General features: G+C 41.0%; 2 protein-coding genes across 3 annotated transcripts in view; one reads left to right on the top strand and one right to left on the bottom strand.

Annotated features, from left to right (window-relative positions):
- Positions 1-1,479, top strand: part of pop1 (POP1 homolog, ribonuclease P/MRP subunit) — a gene marked incomplete in the record, with an annotated part of 15,892 nt that extends 14,413 nt beyond the window's left edge. Inside the window, 1 exon segment of the mRNA XM_036129177.1 lies at positions 1-1,479.
- Positions 1,480-1,749: 270 nt separating this feature from the next.
- LOC105933145 (NIPA-like protein 2) overlaps positions 1,750-18,914 on the bottom strand; it is a 38,986-nt gene continuing 21,821 nt past the window's right edge. For both annotated transcript variants that reach the window (XM_012872549.3, XM_036129191.1), the window contains exons 4-11: positions 18,334-18,393; positions 13,196-13,317; positions 9,028-9,124; positions 8,629-8,764; positions 8,325-8,413; positions 2,654-2,717; positions 2,467-2,564; positions 1,750-2,354 (exon numbers count right to left, since the gene is read on the bottom strand). In XM_012872549.3, coding sequence (XP_012728003.2) covers positions 2,248-2,354; positions 2,467-2,564; positions 2,654-2,717; positions 8,325-8,413; positions 8,629-8,764; positions 9,028-9,124; positions 13,196-13,317; positions 18,334-18,393 — 773 coding nt within the window. In that variant the 3' untranslated portion in view covers positions 1,750-2,247. The remainder of the gene's footprint in view (positions 2,355-2,466; positions 2,565-2,653; positions 2,718-8,324; positions 8,414-8,628; positions 8,765-9,027; positions 9,125-13,195; positions 13,318-18,333; positions 18,394-18,914) is intronic.

Raw genomic sequence — 18,914 nt, 5'->3', positions numbered from 1 at the left:
ACCGGTACAATTTCTGAATGTAGGGGCACCAGGCCCAGCAAATGAACAAGGGCAATGTCCTGCTAGAGGAAGAGGCCGAGGTGCACGAAGACGCCTTGCTGTACCGGATGAAATTTGGGCCACAATTCTAGACAATGTTGTCAACAGTCGCCTTACAATGGCAGCGGCAGGTCACCAGCTGCAGTCTAATGTGCCTCACTCTACAGTCTCCTCCATCATCCAAACCTTTCGAAGGAAAACCGGGTATGTACATCAATGATGGAATAGTATACTGTATGGGACAGGACACTGCATTGAGCTGGTCATGGAGCTACGACCACCTTACTCTCTTTTAATCCTATTGAGTTTTTCTTGCGCTTGGGGGTGGAGACTATATGAGCACTTTGCTCAAGCTCAAAGGTCCCTGCTCCATGTGATGGATGCTGCGTGTGAAGACATTACAGGACAACGACCAGCAAGTGTTCAAAGTCCTGCTTTACTCTAATAACAGCACAGTAGGATACATACAATTTTTCTTTTTTATTACAGTATATATATATGCTGTATATTTTTCTTTTTACTTGATTGTATAGTACTGCAATATATACATTTTTGTGTGAATTAAAATTGTTAAAATTTCCATGGCAGTCTGAGTGTATGATGTCAAACCTTTAAAGCTACTCTTACTGTAAAATCTTTTTCTGTTTTATGCACAGTTATATCCCATTAGGTAGTCGGGCAATAGTGACGAAACATCTAAACATTTTCACTTGCAGTGCTCACACAATGTCAAATGGATGATGCATTTTGGAGGCCCTGACTATTTCTATGAGAAAGGAATTTAGTTTTGACTCATGGGTGAACTGTTTTGGGAGTGATCTGGACTTTTGCAGGCGAACCGTGGTGTTGTGCTGAACAATCCAGGCTATTTTGGCAAAAGCACCAAGAGTTTTGAGAACGTCTGGTCTGTTTCAAGAAATGAGCCAAAGCAATTGAGAAGGATCTTTGTCATTTTGGTGGCACTGACTATTAATATGGGAGAGGAATTTAGTTTTGAAGGATGTGTGAACAGTTTTGGGAGAGATATGATCTTTTGCAAGTAAGCTATGACGTTGTGCTGAACTGCATGGCTGTTTTGCTAAATGATTTTGGGGAGTTTTAAGAACTTAATTTCTGTTTTAAGAAATGAGCTAAGCCAATGGAGAAAAACTAAGACAAGTAGCAGAAGCTGCTCTGGTCAGATGAAACCAAAAATGTCCTGGCAAACACTGCAAAAAACACCTTCACCACACCGTGGCTATGGTGAAACCCAGAGCCCATCTATCCTATCTGAGTAGTTCAAAGTTGGTGCAGAAATGCCCCTAAAACAATGATAGCTTTATCTATGCTCAACTGACAAATGACTTAGTTTAAAAAATATGCACCTATTTGGCATGGTCTATCACGCCAATGAAATATGTTAGTTGTTGTAAGCTGAGAAAATGTTAAAAGGTTCCATGGCTGTCAACACTCCTGCAGGGCCCTGTAACTGCAGCCGACCACAGATACTTAAACTTTTGAGTCTTCCTATAGTTGCACTGCCATGAACTGTGGTTTCCCACACATCCCGTAATGTGTAGGTGGCAGATAAGAGTTTAGTTGCCTGGCAACGCCACAGTTTGGTAGCGGTTCAGTCAAGCGTGCAGTCTGAGGTTTATCCGAGGTGAAGATGGGCGGTGAAGCCGCACGCTTGTGCTTCTAGGATGAGTTATAAAAGACGCTGGAGACGGGTCTCTGTGGTGCATGCTGGTGTAATCAAACACATCACAAAGTATTTACGACACAAGACAGGAGGAAAAAACACTACAGTTTACCACATTTTAAATTAACATTTACATCGACTCATTGTAAAGTTAAGCAAGTTCAATCAAGGGTCTTCCCCCCACCATTAGGGGGCAGTAGTGCACTTATTTTGATGGATACTGTTTTCTCAGCCTGTTTAGACATCACGTTTGGCACCTGTCTACAGAAAACTGTTAACCTGACTAAATCCGTTCTACTGCAGCTGATGAGGCATCTGATGTTTTAGGGCAATCATGAACAGTTGGATTTCATTTCCAAGTCATCTTTCCTCAGCGGTGAGGATAACACAGAGAAACAGATTTCTTGTCAAGAATCAACTCCCTGTCTTTGCTGCTTTTTAATAAGAGATTTTGCTGAACCCTGGAAGTGCTTTGCACAGACTCCCAGACTGAATGAAACAGCAGTCCTGACAGATGGAGATGGTTCCTATGAATCGTCTGTCTCGCCAGCTCTGTTGCACATGAGTTTGGCTGCCAGTGATCCGTATGTTTGGGTCTTTGCCTCAGGCTGCACTTTGTCCGTGTTCCTTCTCCCTGTGAACACGGACGACACAGCTCATTAGACGGGTCGCTGCTGCTAAACTCATTCAGTCTCTGGCCTGTGTGACGTCATTTTTCTTAACAGGAGTAAAAGAGCTAAACCTACCAGGAATCCTGTCCATTGCAATAAAAGTGGGATCTTGTTGCTTTATCTTTGGTCTGTTTCGGGTTATCAGGAAAACCCCGACAAAGGAAAGAAGACAGCTGGAAGAGAGTTTCAGGGACAATTAACATCAGCACTTGCTGGTTTTATAGTTTAAGGCCCGATGAGGGGTCAGGTTTGCAGAACTTACCCAAATAAGAACATAAAAACATTCAGTAAAGCCAAGCCTTCGAATTCCTGGTAAAATATAATCCCTGCAATTAGAAAAACCAGATTAAAACACATTCGACTAAAACACAGGTTATCTCTAGTGCCCAGCTATATGACTGTAAGAAATGAGGCTGTATGTTCTTGGGGAAGATGAGAGGAACTCTCTGTATAATTAACTGATGTATGTTTACAGATTGGTAGCAGGACAAACGTATCTCCCATTTACAATACTGAGCATCTAGGAGAAAAAACATTTCCCTGGATCCGATTAACTTGCCAAAAAGGCAGGCACAAATGTTTTCTTCCAGCTTTTCACAAGGCTCAAATTAACTGCTGTGGCAATTAGAAGGTTAAAAACAAAACATTCATTTCCTCCATAGTGGAACCAAACTAATCTTAAAAATGAAATCCACCCACGGATGTTCTTCCACTGCTGATAAAATACAGAAGCAATTTGTTGTTCCGTGGAGTCAATCGTGTGTTGTGTGGGCAGACTCCGCAGTAGTAATCCGAAAAGCTTCTTCACTTTGCTCTTGCCTTTCACTAACAGCGACTCAAAACAACGCATCTTGTGACTCTTCCCTCTTGTGACAGACCTGCCCCTCTGAGAGGATGGAGTAAAATGCTGACAAAGAGCCAGTATTTACAACTAATGTTCATTGTTGATATTTTGGACTGCTGGAACACTTTAGACCCTCAAATGTCACAGGACACAGGCAGAAATGACTGACATGACAAAATCAGAAGAAGAAGAAAAAAGACTGATGCCAGCAACATGTTTAAATTAATAGAAACGTCAGGTTGGCTAAAATCGGTGGATTAGGTTTTATTTCAATACAAGCAAATGCATTGGGAACACTGCAAAAAAAAATAATAAAAAAAAGATAAATTGTGTGACTGATCTACAAAAAGGGAGCAATGGGAATGCTGGACTGTTAAAAAAAAACAGCATGTGCATTTCCTTTTAAAACTCAATGAGATTTAGCCATCCAGTGAATCATTGCGCCAATATTCAGAATGATCTGGGCTGGAATACCTGTATGTATCTGCTAAATATCAGCAGGTTCAACTTGTTTTTGTGAAAATGAAAGCTCACGGTGAAGATTGGATGTTGGAATCTGGAGTCAAATTCCTTGTTTGGACCCACAAACTTGGTAAATAAAGTTAATTCTGATTATTATGATTTTAGCACTTCATTAGAAGCAACTAAGCTCAACCAAAGGGGAAATACTCAAGTTGAGGTTGTTTATGATTGTGAGACCCTACATTCACTTACCCTAGGTGTTTTTAGTGAACGCTTCCAGGTCAGGGTGTAGTAATGACCTGAAAAGCATAAACTTGCCTTCTGTCTGAAGACTCAGAACTGTATTTTTTTTTTATTAAACAACCATTATCGTTTAAATATATGACTGAGTTTTAGGAACTCTTAGCCACAAATAAAGCATTTTACACACTTATTAGCACTATGGTAAAAAAAAAAAAAAAAAAAAAAAAAAAACTTAATCTAAATTATTACATTAGCACACTACTGGGTGAAATTCCTTTTAAAAACCCTGATATTTTACAAACCTCACCTGTCACCCAATGATTAATGGAGATAGTCTCCAGGTCCCCTACACTGACAACAGATGGACAGATGTCCTTTTGCTACATTTATTATGTGGAAAATTAATTCTACATTTAAATATATATATATATTTGGAAAGGTTTCTGTGTTGTTGTTTTTTACTGAACATAACCAATGGTGCCAATCTTATAAGCACCCCACGCAGTGATAGCTTTGTGGATCTGGTTTGACAGAGCCAGTGACGTGGCATTTTCAGTTTACTGGCAGAGGCCACCAGATTTGAATTCCTGCTATTTCAAACAGCTCTTTGTGCCACATCCTTTAGAAAGGTTCCTTGCTTTTAATTGCATTCAACCCCATGTTTTAGCACACAGACTAAAGAACTCCTTTAACACTGATGTCGGATTTATTTCCTGGTTGACATTTCTTATTTTATTTTGAGGACATAAAAGGTAAGAGTTACACTATGTGAGGCTCTCCTTTCTTCCACTGGTAATCCTCAGGGTTGTGTTCTTCCCCTCTTATTTGTTTTATATACAAATGGCTAAGCAGAGCAATTACTGGCTGAAAACTCATCTGTTGAAACAAGCATTTTCACTCTGATTGACCACCATGTTCCTATTATTTTACTAATTTTCTATTTTTGTTTTCCATTTTCCATTTTTATTGCTTTTATTGAACTTAGGTGACCTCATGTGACCTGAAAGGCACCTTTTAATTGAGATGTATTGTCTTTATTATTATAGGATTCTGCCACTGTTTCAGTCCTCAGCAATGAGAACTCTGAACATGGCCTGGTTGTGAGGGACTTAAAATCAGCTTCTTTTTTAAATATCAGTGTGCTGGAAATTTTTTTATTATGTGCACACTTTGGAACAAGGCCAACAATGACCTCTGCAATAACAAATTGTTGAGCCAGTGGCACAGTATAAATACCAGGGGGTGGTTAGTGATGGCAAGTTGAATTTTAAGCCACAGGTGGAGTCAGTGGCCAAAAGGTCACCCCAGCTCATGAACCTTTATCAAAAGCTTTGCACTTTTATTAGAATCAGCTTTATTTGCCAGCTATGTGAACACATACGAGGAATATGACTGGATGTCACAATGCTCAAAATGTGCTTCCTTACACAATAATACAATAGCACACTAATGCAGCCATAAAAATCAAACGGTCTGTAGTATACAGAACATGTTCACTAAACAAAGTGGATAGATTGAGACAATACTGCAATAAGCAGAGTGCAAAGGATGCAGGAGTGAATATTTCCATTGTTACTATTATGTACATGCTGGAGGTGGAAGTGATGTAAAGTTGCACAGACACAAAAACATACATGTCCTCAGTGTGGTGCGTGCAGAGAATGCTAGAATAGATGCGTGTTATATGCAGTGTCATGTATGTGAGGGTAGGAGGATTTGGTATACAGTGTAAACAATGTGACAATATGAACAGCACTGAGAAACAGAATAATAAACAACAGAGTGGTAGCCAGTAAACAAGTGACTGAATAGAGTCAGATTACTGGGTTATTGCACAGGTGTTTTCCTGACTCTGTAAGTCAGTGTCAGCTGTTCATTAGAGTGATGGCTTGTGGGTAGAAACTGTTCCTGGGTCTGTTGGTTTTGGTGTACAGTGCTCTGTAGCGCCTACCAGAGGAGAGAAATTGGAACATGTTGGGGCTGCAGTGATATTTCTTGTCTGTTTCCTGACTTTGGAAATGTACAGGTCCTGAATGGAGGGCAAGTTGGCACCAGTGAGCGATGTTGTCGCTCTTCAGTTTAATTTCTGCCTGGACTTCCTCGGAGCAAACTTTCTCATTCCTCCTTGCCCCATGGCCAATCAGTGAACAACAGTCTGTTTATCTCACATTTCAGCCCTACTCAGCTCCAGTCGTACTACCTCCTGAGGAGGGATAAAAAAAGCCAGCCAGGTAGCAAAAAAACGAAATCCTCACAAAATGGGAGGAGCTTAGTGGAGCCAGGCCAATCTGATCCTATGGAAAAGGGGCATAACACTGGCCTAGGGTGGAATGTAAACAGTGACCAGGACAAACGAGGAAATCTACCCCTGTGAATTAAAAGGTTTACAGTTGAGTGATGTCTCTAGGTGACACCATGACATCAATACACCAGTCTTCATTTATGTAGAAAAAGAGTCTGCCTCCCCATGTTTTTCCCGTGAGCTTCGTTACATGGTCAAGCCTACATAAATACAGAAATCCCCAGTAAGGGAACTGTTGTGTCCACGATGTGCTCGGTTATCTAGGACTTTGTGAAGCACAGGGCGGCAGATCTGCAGAAGTCATGGTTAGTTCTGTTGAGGAGAAGTAGTATCTGTTTTGTTGGTCAGAGAGCAGACATTCGCTAGGTGAATAGAAGGGAGCGCAATGTGAAAACCCTGCTGTTTAATTTATCCAGCATGCCTGCATGCTTTCCCCTGCGGCGTTGGCGTCTCCAGTAGATTTTATACAGGGCTGTTGTTCCTGTAACTAATAACTTAAAAGTTCCAGGTTGGATCAGGAGCGATGGAACGGTGTGAGGAGTTGAAAGTCTGATGTTTCACTGCTAAAAGTTACCAGAGAGGGACAGTGTTAAAACACAGAAACCTCTATGGAGCGTAATCCAGAGGTTGCTTTAATGTCATGTTGCTTTAATGGAATGTGGGGACTGCAGCTTCAACTCATTTACGTTTCTGGTAAATCCCATAGAGACCCGCTGCACCCCCAACCAAGATCTCAGTGACGTTGGGGGTGAATAGAAAATGGTGGAAAAATGCATGAATCTCTCCATGCATTTTCCATTCCCCCCCAACTTAACTATCTGATGTTAAGGAGTGAAAGTGACCAGAGAATGGTAATCTAGAGCAGAGTAAACACAGAAAAACAGGCAAAATACAAGATGGCTAAGTACCAAGCTTGCCTTCTACAGCACCATCTTGGAATAAATTCAATACGATTTGTCACATGGACTTAGAAATAGTATTAAAAAGCATAGAATCATAGGTCAAATAGAAAAACGTAAAGCAGACCCGGTGAAGGCAGACACTTTTCCCTCTCCTCTCCTCTCCTCTCCTCTCTCCTGTATCTGCCCTGCTTCTGCCTCTATCAATCTTTTTGGAGCCTCCTTTTACATATCCTCCATATTGTAAATTATGGATCTGGTCAGCTGGACTCTCAACGCAATTGATCACATTTTCTCAACCAGGAGACTGGGTGAAGGAGAGCCCTTTTACCCCGGCGGGACATTTGGAGCTGGACACATGGCAGACTCCTTGGAAGACAATCGTGTGTCTGTCCATTTCTTCTGTCAAGGATGTTGAAAATGTGCTTTGGAAGCTCGGCCTTGGCAGAATGACCACAAATCTGGCTGTTTTGGAATCGCCATTGAGAAGAACCAGCGAGACTTTAAGGCAGACAGACAGACACTTCGCCTGAATTGCCTTACTTAAAAAATGAAGATTTTACCAGGTTATTTGGGAGGAGAGGACTGTTTTTTTTTTCTAAATATATATGATCCATCTCATATCTTCTCTAGGAGGGAGCAAAGGTTATGTGCTCCAAAATACAAGGAAAAAAAAGCAACTGAATTGGAACTAGAACAGAAAATAAAATACTTGGAAACAACTTGTGCTACATCCCAAGAACAAAATCTGTTAAAGGAAATAAGAAAACTACAATTAGAACTTAAAAGAATACCAGAGGCAAGAACCCATTTTAAAGAACAGTGATAGCAGTTGAAGAATTTCATTAACAAATCTAGCAAACTTGTCCAATTTTAAAATATTAATTTATTTTAGGGATTTTTGGACATCCCTGCCAGGGGGGCTGATAAGAGTGGAATGGGCTGTAAGTTTTCTGGTCACAGATGAACAACTGTGGCATCAGGAAGCCGAAGGCCTCATTGGAATGACTTCAGATAAGGAAGCCATGCCACCAAATATGGCCAGAGGAGGCAGTGAACACAGAGGTTTTAAACCATTGCTATAGTCTGTGGGTTTTATGTAGAATAAAGTAAAGACCATCCCCTCACTTTCTTTAAGAATAATCTATGAAGAGAAGAACAACTTAAGAGTGTTTTAGCATACCTGCAACAATGGCGCTTGCTGTGAAAAACACAAAGTTTATGGGAACCACCTCTGTGGCGTCAAACATTTTCATTGCCTGATTGAGGAATCTGTGGAGAGTAAAATACAATGTAAGTTATGCTTCATCCTATTTCTTTTCAACCAAACATTGTAGGTTTCCTGCACATACTGATAAATTGAGATTATAATTTTCTATGTTTAGAAACTGGAAAGCCACAAATGTATTTAGCCTGCTGTGAAGAAAGGCGATTTAAGCAAGCTAATAGGTATTACGCCAAGGCTGGGAAATAAAACCTTGACTAACTTGATCTGGAAAGCACAGGAGGCCACCATGACGACGAGCATGACGTAGAAGATGGGGTAGATGAGCTGCAGCTGGCCTTTTATCGATTCTGTGATCATCCCAGACACGGCTTTGACCGAGATCACTGTAAGAGAAGCTGCAACAGCACAAAGGCACTTCAGCATTTGTTCAACCTGTAGAGATAAAGAAACTCTCCATCTGTTCTCGTTTAACGTGTGGAGGCGGTTTATCTCTGCCAATGCAAATTAATATTTGTCCTATTGTTTTCTACTCGTATTTTAACAGAAACAATAGCAGAGGTCTGTTTTTGGTAGCCTGGCAACAAGGCAACCTCTGCCTACTTAAAATAGCTTAATCCATAACCTCTGCCCTCCTTTAGACACTTCTACTTGCTCATACCAAGCAGGGCCACCAGCAGCATCACAATGACAATGTGCTTCACACCCCTCCTCTTGTACAGATAGAGCAGAATGCAAAACAGGACGACCTCTACAAACTGTTGAGAGAAAGAAAGGAGGGTTATACGTGTTAATAATGCTGATTTCATTTGCTCAAACTCGGTTCAGAGACACAACACTGGAATTAAACTGTTCTTCACTGTTATCTATATAAGAAAACCCAGCACACCGCCAGTGAACCAGACATATAAACGAAAATGATTAACTGTGGTGAAAAAAAGAAACGAATGTCTTGTCTTTAATGAGAAGGGCCTAGACCTGTCCTTGTGAGTCCAATGGCATTCAGTCAAATAAACACCGCACAGATTAATTGGATGTGGAGTAGGAGCATGGCTGCAGTACCGAGGGAAAAAGGGCAAGCTAACCTTTAAATATCTCTCAATGCCATCCTGATGTAATGGCAAGCATGTTAAACAAAGGGCCTATTCCAAAATGTAATTATTCTATAAAGAAATGGATTACCAAAGGCCTGGGTCATTAACAGCAGCACGCACACATATGGAATACCACGCTTTCTCAACCAGAAGATGGGCTAACCTCTGCTAATGATCACAAGTCATCAATAGCATTTTCATTTCCTCTGTTGAATCACCAGCTACAATTAATGCCACACGTGTTGGAGGCCGTCCCTCTGCCAGCTGATGAGCTTATTCACTGAAATGCAAACGGTGTTCTGTTTCACACAACGACGAGCACAGCAGTCAGAGGAGGCGAGGCCATCTTAAGTTAAACTGTCTTTCTGGACATCCACATGCGTTCACCTGCATGATTGGATCTGTTTTGCTTCTCATGCGGTTGCATTTTTACACTTATAAATGGCACAGGTCAGCAAAACAGAACTTAAGTGTGGTATGAGCTGATGGTAGTGCTGTGTCGCGCCTAATGATGCCACAGCAGCCCAGGAAACACAGCGCCTAGCAAAAATATTCATACGCTTTGAACTTACATTCTTTTCCACATCAAATCCACAAGCAGTAACGTTGTTCTCTGGAATTTCATGCAATACATAGACCAACACAAAGTAGAGCATAATTGAAGTTGAAATGATAAGGATATATGGGTTTTACATTTTTGAACTTTGAAAAGTATGGCATGAAATTGGATTCAGACAACTTTAAAAAAAACACTGGCTGTTCTGTTAAAGCCTCACAGATTTGCTGGATAGCATCTGTTGGAAAACAACCACACGAGGTTCAAGGAACACAGGAGACAGGTCAGTGATAAAGACGTGGAGAAGTTTGAAGCAGGGTTTAGGTTATAAAACATAATGCTAAGCTTAAAATCTCCCACAGAGCATTGTGGGAGCTGTCACCCAAAAACAGAAAAGCACGGTTGCCAACCTATCTCCTCACTACAATTGTCTACGCAAGGAAATAATTAATCAGAAGTGCAGCCTCTTGACCAAGGTAATTCTGGAGGAGCTGCAGAGATTGACAGCTCAGGTGGGAGAATCCCTCAGGATATCGATTAGCCATGCAGTTAAACAAATCAGGGCTTTGTAGAATACTGAGAAAAGAAATATGTAGAAGAAGATGCTCTGGTCAGATAAGACCAACATTTAACTTTTTGGTCTTCATGCAAAACGACGAGTGTAGAAAATTAACACTAAGCAAAGCACTTCCAGAGTAAAATACAACGGTGGCTGGATCATCCAGTAGAGATTTCCATCCATTCATGTTCCAGGGCACTCCTGCAAAAAAACCTGTTCAAGGCTCCAAAAGACTTGAGACTAGGTCAAAAGTTCAACTAAAACAAATGCATGCCACACTTTTTATCAATTGTACAAAAGTTTGAAGACCATAAATGATTTTAAGTTTGGTTAGTCTACCACAAGAAATCCACTAACAAACACTGAAGTTTGTGTTTTTATTGTGAAAAAATTTTGAAAAGGTTCAAGAGGTATGAATATTTTTCTAATGTGCTGAATTTAGTTTACAGCAGTGCTGTAACAGCCTTTTGTTGCTGCTCAGTCACGGTCAAGTGTCGCTTTCTTTCTGACTTTCTTTCTGACAAATAATCAAACCTCGGTTTGATTATTTGTCAACAATTTTAGAAAGTGAAACTCATATTTAGTCATTCCACAAAGAGTGAAATCATGTAGAATCTTTATTTATTTTGTTTTTTATGATTATGGTTTACAGATAAGGAAAACCAAAGATTCTGTGTCTTAGACAATTAGAATAGTGTGAAAAAGTTCAACATCGGAAACTCATGGTGTCACATCCTAGGCGTCTAAATAACGCAAAACATGCAAAGGTTTTTCTGAGCTTCTAATAGGTCTTTCCGTCTGGGTCAGCAACCAATGTCCAGAAGACGCCTTTCACAAGGAAGGGAAGACACAAATGGTCATTGCTGAAGAAGCTGGTTGTTCACAGAGTCCTGGATTAAAGCACCTAAAAAAAAAATAAGCAGAATGAAGAAGTGTGGTAGGAAAAGGTGCAACAGGGGGAACTGCAGCCGTAAGAGGGTTGTGGAGAAAAATCCATTAATGAAATTGAGGGAGCTCCTCAAGGAGAGGACTGAGGTTGAAGTCAGCGCATCAAGAGCTATGATCCACAGACAAATCCTACACAAGGGATATAAATATCACATTCCTCATGTAAAGCCACTTCTGAACCAGAGACTACACCAGAACCATTTTATGTTGCTCAATGGTCCAAAGTCCTCTTTTAAGATGAAGTAAAGTTTGCATTTCATCTGGAAATCAAGGTCCCAGAGTCTGGCGGAGGAGTAGAGAATCAAAGAATTGATGTTACTTGAAGTCCAGTGTGAAGTTTCCACAGTCAGTGGGGGTTTAAGTTACCATGTCATGTACTGGTTCTGGTCTAATGGGTTTTCTGAAGTACACAGTCAATGCAGACACCTAGCAGAAAATTCCAGAGCATTTCATGCTTCCATATGCTGCCAAGCTTTATGGACATGCCAAAGGTACCAAAGGAATCAGTGACCATGGTGTTCCTGTTCGTGACTCACCAGCAATTCCCCTGACCAGAGCCAAAGAGAATCTATGGAGAATTGTCAAGAGGAAGATGAGAGACACCAGACCCAACAACGAAGATGACCTGAAGCCCAGGTTGCTTTGAAGTATCAAAGCAACCTGGGCTTCTTGAACACCGCAGCAGAACCACAGGCTGATCGACCTGCATGTCATGTTGCACTGGTGCAGTAATTCATGCCAAAGAAGTCCAAACCAAGTACTGAGTACATAGAAATAAACATTTTAGAAATCTGACATTTATGTTTAAAATATAATGTATCATCTTATATCATATTCTAATTTCCTAAGACACAGGATTTTGTGTTTTAATTATTTCTTACGCACAATCATCAAAATCACAATAAATAAAAACTTCACATATTTCCCTCTGTATTTATGAGATTCACTTTTTGAAATAAACTGGAAAAAAGATGGAGCTTGAGATGCACCTGTAGGTCTCTGAAATAGTGAAAGGATACTGCCCAAATTACAAAAGCGTGGTTCAACTTTAACAACGTCTAAGAGTGCCAGCATCTATTGAAAAGCTGCAGGATGTGGCCTCCCACCTGGGAAAGCATCTCTGCAGAGTTTTTAAACCAACATTACCATTTTCTGTGTCAAGTAGATTTTGTGAGAAGGCCTCTTTTTATACTCAGCTCTGTGTGCCAGGTATGTCACTATGGCAACAGCTATGTTTATAACCCTCACTGGCTTGAGGTAATATCAAACCAGACCAGCACATGGATGAGTAGCGATGCACTCAGTATAAGACTAAAGCATTTAGAATGAGACTTCTACAAATAGCATACTTCCATGAACACAGAGGAAAAACTGAGCAGGTGTTCAACAGGTGTGAGGGCTGAGTTAGGTCATTCTCTGATGTCGGTTATTGTTTAACTGTACTTAGATCTTTTAACAAAACGATGATGCAACAGACGGCCAGTTTAGAGCTTAGACCTGGATACAGAATGATCAGAAAGCTTGAACAGTGACATGCACAAATGAAAGTCAGATGAAGGATTTCTAATTGTTTTGCACCATTAACACAACAATGGCTCATCTAAAACACGGTCATTGCTATCCCTCAGTTTTCATCATGGGTATTATTCAACTCCTGAGGAGAACTACATACAAGGTAAAGCAGGAAGTGCCAGCTGATGGCATAGTACTGGACCAGATGAGCGGTGATGTGTGTGGACGCATGGGGTGCAAAGGTCACCAGGACGTATGTTCCAGTTATGGCCAGGCTGCCACCTATGGGAGAAAGAGAGTAGAGAGACAGTCAAGTTCTTCGTGTTTTTTTGTGGATGGTACTTTGTGAACAGGAGCACAGTCATGCTGGAACAGGAAGGGGCCATCCCCGATACTGTTCCCATAACACTGGGATTATAAAATTGTCCAAAATGTCTTGGTATACTGAAGCATTAACTCCAAAAAAACATTCCAAGCATAATTATAATCTCTTCTGTACTAAACTTTACACTTCAGTGGCAAGTGCCACTCTGCCTCACAACTGCAAAAACCAGACTTGGTTGTACTGCCAGCCAAAAAAAAGCAGTAATAGAGTCTAGTAGCTGTGGACGCAGCTGTTAGACTCTAGAACAAGTCCTTCACAGAGTCCACTATACAGGTGAAAGATTATTCATTTATCTGCTCACAGGCAACAATCCTGACAATTATATTCATGCACTATGGTTATGTACACCTGTTCAGAGATTCTGGGGCCAGATATGTAAAGACTTTTCAAAGTGTCTGAGATGTAATATTTCACATTCCTCACTTGGTTTGCTTGATGGGTAACTTGGATGATAGCACTTTGGGGGAAAAAAAAATCTGTTTACACGGCTTTTACTGCCCTGTGTACCACTAAGAAAACTATCCTCATGAATTGGAAAAGTAAAAAAAAAATCTCAGTATCAATCAGGATAGAGATCTTTTGTTAAAATATATTAGTCTTGAAACAGCATCTGCCTCCACACCAGATCGATCTCTCTGGGCTCCTTTGATCAGCTCCATCACCTAGTGGGAGTGGAAGTCTGTCGGATTTGTCCTGAGGGGTGTTGTGGTTCATACGGAGAGTGCCTGGGTCTTGGGTTCTTATGTATCCCTGGGTTGGAGTGTCTGGTGGGTATGGGGCCGGGGTCTGTGGTCCCCCTCCGGTGTTTACTTGCGATGCTCTTGGGGATCGGCTTGGGCTGACACTTCTGCTCGCCCCAGGAATAGGGTGTGGGGCTTAAGTATGGAAGACAGGGTGTGGGGGAGGCAGCACCTCTGGGTTCGTGGGGTGGGCTCTGGTTGGCTGGCCCATTCGGATTGTGTTTTCCCAATCTCTGGGTGGATGGTCTCGTGGGTTGTCAGGGCTGGGATCGGGTTGAGGGGTCGAGGCTGGAGTATGGGTATGTAAGGATTGGGGTGGTCCCCCCATCCTGATTATGGGTATCACATTCAGGATTTGGACACCTCTCTTGGGTGCTGGTACCTCGACCTGGGAGTATAGGATGTGTGTGATGAGAGTGAGTGTATGTACAGCGTCTTCTTTTTTTCATTTGTGGTTAAGAGTGTTTGCATGTGGGGCACTAGGGTAAGAATGAATGTGACTGTGTAGCTGGTTTTCTGTTTGTCAAGTTGGGTTTTGGACTGGCCCCTCTACTGAGGCATCTCAGGTCTCCACTAAGTGTGGAGCCCATCCCCCCTGTCCGGCTCCCCTCCGTTGGCTGGCGCCTTGACCCGCTGGTGCATTGATGATCCTCTGTGTCTGTGTCTGGGTGCTTGGGTGTGTGCTGACTGACTGCTGGTGGCTGCTTCATGGGGCCTTTGTTTCATGGCTCTGTCGGGGCCCTGCTAGGGGGCTTAGTGCATCTGGGCCTCAGGTCTCTGGGCCCATCGCTCTGGTGTAGCTCCTCGGTGGTTGGCTCCTCATAGCCCCTATTGAGCATTTTTTTTATGGATACACAAGTGCACTCTCGCAAACACCTACAGGTGCTTGGATTCAGGTACTTAAAGATTTACTTCTATATAGAAAACCCCTATCATTAGCTTTAGCTGTCACTTTATACATCTTGTATTAAATAATACTATGTATGTATTTTTCCATGATGGTATCAAGGTCTTGCTTGTTTGTACCTGTGATACTTTTTTTTAGTTGGGTTTGCTATTCTTTTCATATCTCTCTGCATGTGTAGAAGCGCCGTCCAAAGATGTCATTTTGTTCTCTCTTTTTCCTATACTCTTTTAGTTGTCACATTTTCTCCTTTTTAGCATTTTGTCTCATCTTTTTTCTCTTCCTTTCTTTCTCTTTTACCTTTCCGTTTCTGTGTCCATTATACTTGAAATAGTCCCAAAATAATATCAAATAAAGCACTATGGCGAAAGCAGTAAAGCTCCACTTGTGAAAGTAAATCAGTTGGGCTCTCTGGAGCATTAAGACAACAATTCAGCCACACAGGACAAGCTAAAACAATTATGTATAAACTGATGCATGAATGAGTATAACCTTGTAATCTATTTTGTGTTTTTTCTTGTATGATCATCCCTCAAAATAGACCAGAAATGGATACTGGTCCTGAAGCCTGAGTGGTGCCTCAGCTGAATAATCAAATTGGACACTGGATATTTTACATCATCTACATGTTTCTTTTATTAATGTTATAGAGGAAACAATACAGCTAATATCACTAACCACATCCCTGGTTTGTGCAGTTTTACTTATTTTATTTTAGCTTGCTTACCTCACTACACACGGCACATTACTGAAAAACAAAGCCTGCCTCCATTAATACCTCTCATAAATAATGCATTTTTACAATGAAAAATGTCTACAAATCATTGCTGAACGCCATGCAGCAATTACAGGACAGAAAAAAAAAAACAAGAACGAAAAAAAATGCTGCTGTTTTATTTGGGAGAGCAACAATACACAAAGCTGTGAGATGCTGATATGAATTTCCAGTTCAACAGCTGTGACGGTCGTCATTGTGACAGCCATGACAATCATGCCATTTATCAGCATACTGAAAACATTGTTGCAGCATACAAAACATTGTGATTAGGTCTGAGCATGGCACAGCTTCTTTTTCTAATGAATGAATGAAAAAATAAATGCAGTATATTTTTGATTTCCTTTTTGTAAATATTAAAGAGCTAGGAACATTTGTTGACAAACCTAAAAAATATGTGTAAAAAGTCTAAAAAAAAACAGGTTTTATTGCAGTGGCATAATATCACACTAAGTAAAATAAAATAAACTTTTTATCTGAGTACATTTATTCAAAGAAAAAAACCAAAGCTTTAAGATTATATTTAACAAAACAAGCCTTGGCGCTGTCATTAATACCCCTTCTGTTGATATTTCGTTCAATCCAATTTGGTCACTCAGACAGCACTTCTTTCCTCCTACATTTTTAAATGTTGGAGCATACAGAGAGATCTTTGAGCATTCCTCTTAACAGTTTACCCTGGTACCTCTTTCACTCTCCTCTTTTCAGCTAATGGATTTAGGTATCAGAACTAAGAATCCCTTGGATGAAATAGAATTTATCAAGAATCAAGAAGCTTTATCGTTACATAATGCAATTTTTGGTGAGGCAGACAGCGGCTCAGAATGCACATACTTACTCATAACATGCGGACACAATAAGATATGATATTCCGTAAAAAAAAAAAAAAAAAGAGAAAACACACAAACAAAAAAAACAAATAAAAAAGGTTGATTGCACTGGCCAACCACATCACTCCCTGGGGGGGCTTAAGCGTGCGTACAGTCCTTAGCCGCTAACGGACTCCTTTCCAAATCAACCACAGCAGTCTGCAATACTGTGCAATAAATTTAGTTACAGAATTGTGCAATTTGCATGGATGTCTGCACAGACAGTCCCTGAGAGATTATTGTGTGTGAATACACATTTGCAAGTGAGAGACAGTATACAGGGTTTTCATCAGATCAGAACCTGTGTAGCCAGTAGTGTGTTTGTAACATGTGACAGATTATGAGCTGGGCTGATGGTTTATTGCTTCTCAGCAGGGGGCAATAGCCCTCAGAGCTTTGGGAAAGAAGCTATTTTTAAGTGTTTTAGTTTTTGATTTAGTGGGTCAAACAGTGAATTGTCCGGGTGCTGGGATCTGTGCCAATATGTCTGGCCCTGTTTCTGGACTCATGCAGCTTAGACTGAGTCTAGGTCCTGCAGACAGCATCCTACAATCCTTGCTCTGTCCTCACCACCAGTGCTAAATCCTTCCTCTCCTGCACTGTGCAGCTCCCATACCACATTATCACACTGAGAAACTAAATGCTTTCTATTGTAACTTTTGAAAGTTTTTTCACATTTTAGTGGAAAATACAGATCGTTACAATTTCCTGAGAAAGAAGAGTTGTTGTTGAGCCTTCTTTACCAGGTAGGAGGTGTTCACAGTCCAGGAGAGGTCAGGTGAGATGGGAATGCCCAGGAGCTTTATGTCATCCACAAACACATCATCCTTATATATGCAGAGAGGAGCATGTTCAGTCTTCCTGGACCTCCTCTAGTCCACTCTGACCACCTTGGTCTTGCTGGTGTTCAGGATGAGGTCATTCCAGGAGCACCACTGTGTAAGATTGTGGATCTCATCTCTTGTTGTAAATGAGACCAACCACAGTGGTGTAGTCCACAAACTGCACAACCATGTTCGTGGGCGGGATATGTGGTTAACTAGTTCTGTGTTCATTTGGCAATATGTTTTGGATCAATATTTTTGTGAAAACCCCACTGATGACAAAGCTTTCAGTTTTCTGGCATATTTCATCAGTTTTTTAGTAAGAATTTATCTGTATTTCAGCATCACACTTTACAGCACACGTGGTTACCCTTTAACATTTTCATCCTTTTTTCACAGGTAAACCAACCTAAAGAGTTTGCTGCAGAAAACCCTAAGCTTAAACTTGCCCCGACCAAACCAAAGTTCTATTTAAAGGCCCAATAAGGATTAGCAAACTCCACATGTTAACATTTTGAACAATTGGACAGTAAATGCTTATTTCTAGCATTACTCCCAAGCAATGAGTTAGCAATGTAATTAATGCCTAAGGATTTTAATAGCGGCTTAGTCAGCCCAGGATACAGCTGGTGTCTTATTAAATACCTTGGATTTTAATTTTTCTCCTTTTAAGGAGGCTACATGTGAGGAATATAGCAATATATGTCATTGCATATGTTTTTATCTTCTTCCAAACTGAATTTGTGGCCTCATAAGACAACTATGTATTTAAACAGCTATGTACTTAAAGTGTTTGCTTACCAACAATGTCAGAGGCGCGGACCGTTTCCTTCAGGAAAAACACAGATATGACAGCACTGGCTGAAAAAAAAAACAAAAAAACAACACACAATATATTTAGTTAACCGAAACACTTAACTCTCATGCTCCAACCCACATTGTTTACACATTATAGGCCATGGCTTCAAATGTATGGTACAGGCATATGATGAAGAGCATGTTGGTATAAACTCCTCTCAGTGCTCGACAAGCTTGTATTGATACACAATGACGAATAATGTCAGTCTGCTCAGATAAATGGAGCTCATTAGAAGTCCGTAACACCAGCGTCAAAATATGCTGTTATATGTCATGCAGCATTTCTCCTGCAACCACTCATCAATATCACTGTCAAAAACTGAGACGGTGAAAAGCAATCAGCTTCACATGAGCTAAGCCTCAGATTAGTCTTGCTAATGTTTCCCCGGGACATGCACCAAACCGAGGGAGACGGATGCACTCACAGTGTTTAGCTGTCACAGAGACGAATAGCGAGACAGACAGATACACGTGCGGGCACATAGACGTGCCGATAAACAGGCAGAAACACAGATGGACAGCCA

The sequence above is a fragment of the Fundulus heteroclitus genome, chromosome 3, assembly GCF_011125445.2.
Source record: "Fundulus heteroclitus isolate FHET01 chromosome 3, MU-UCD_Fhet_4.1, whole genome shotgun sequence".
NCBI classification, from domain to species: Eukaryota; Metazoa; Chordata; class Actinopteri; order Cyprinodontiformes; family Fundulidae; genus Fundulus; species Fundulus heteroclitus.
This window is presented reverse-complemented; position numbering and strand designations above follow the sequence as displayed.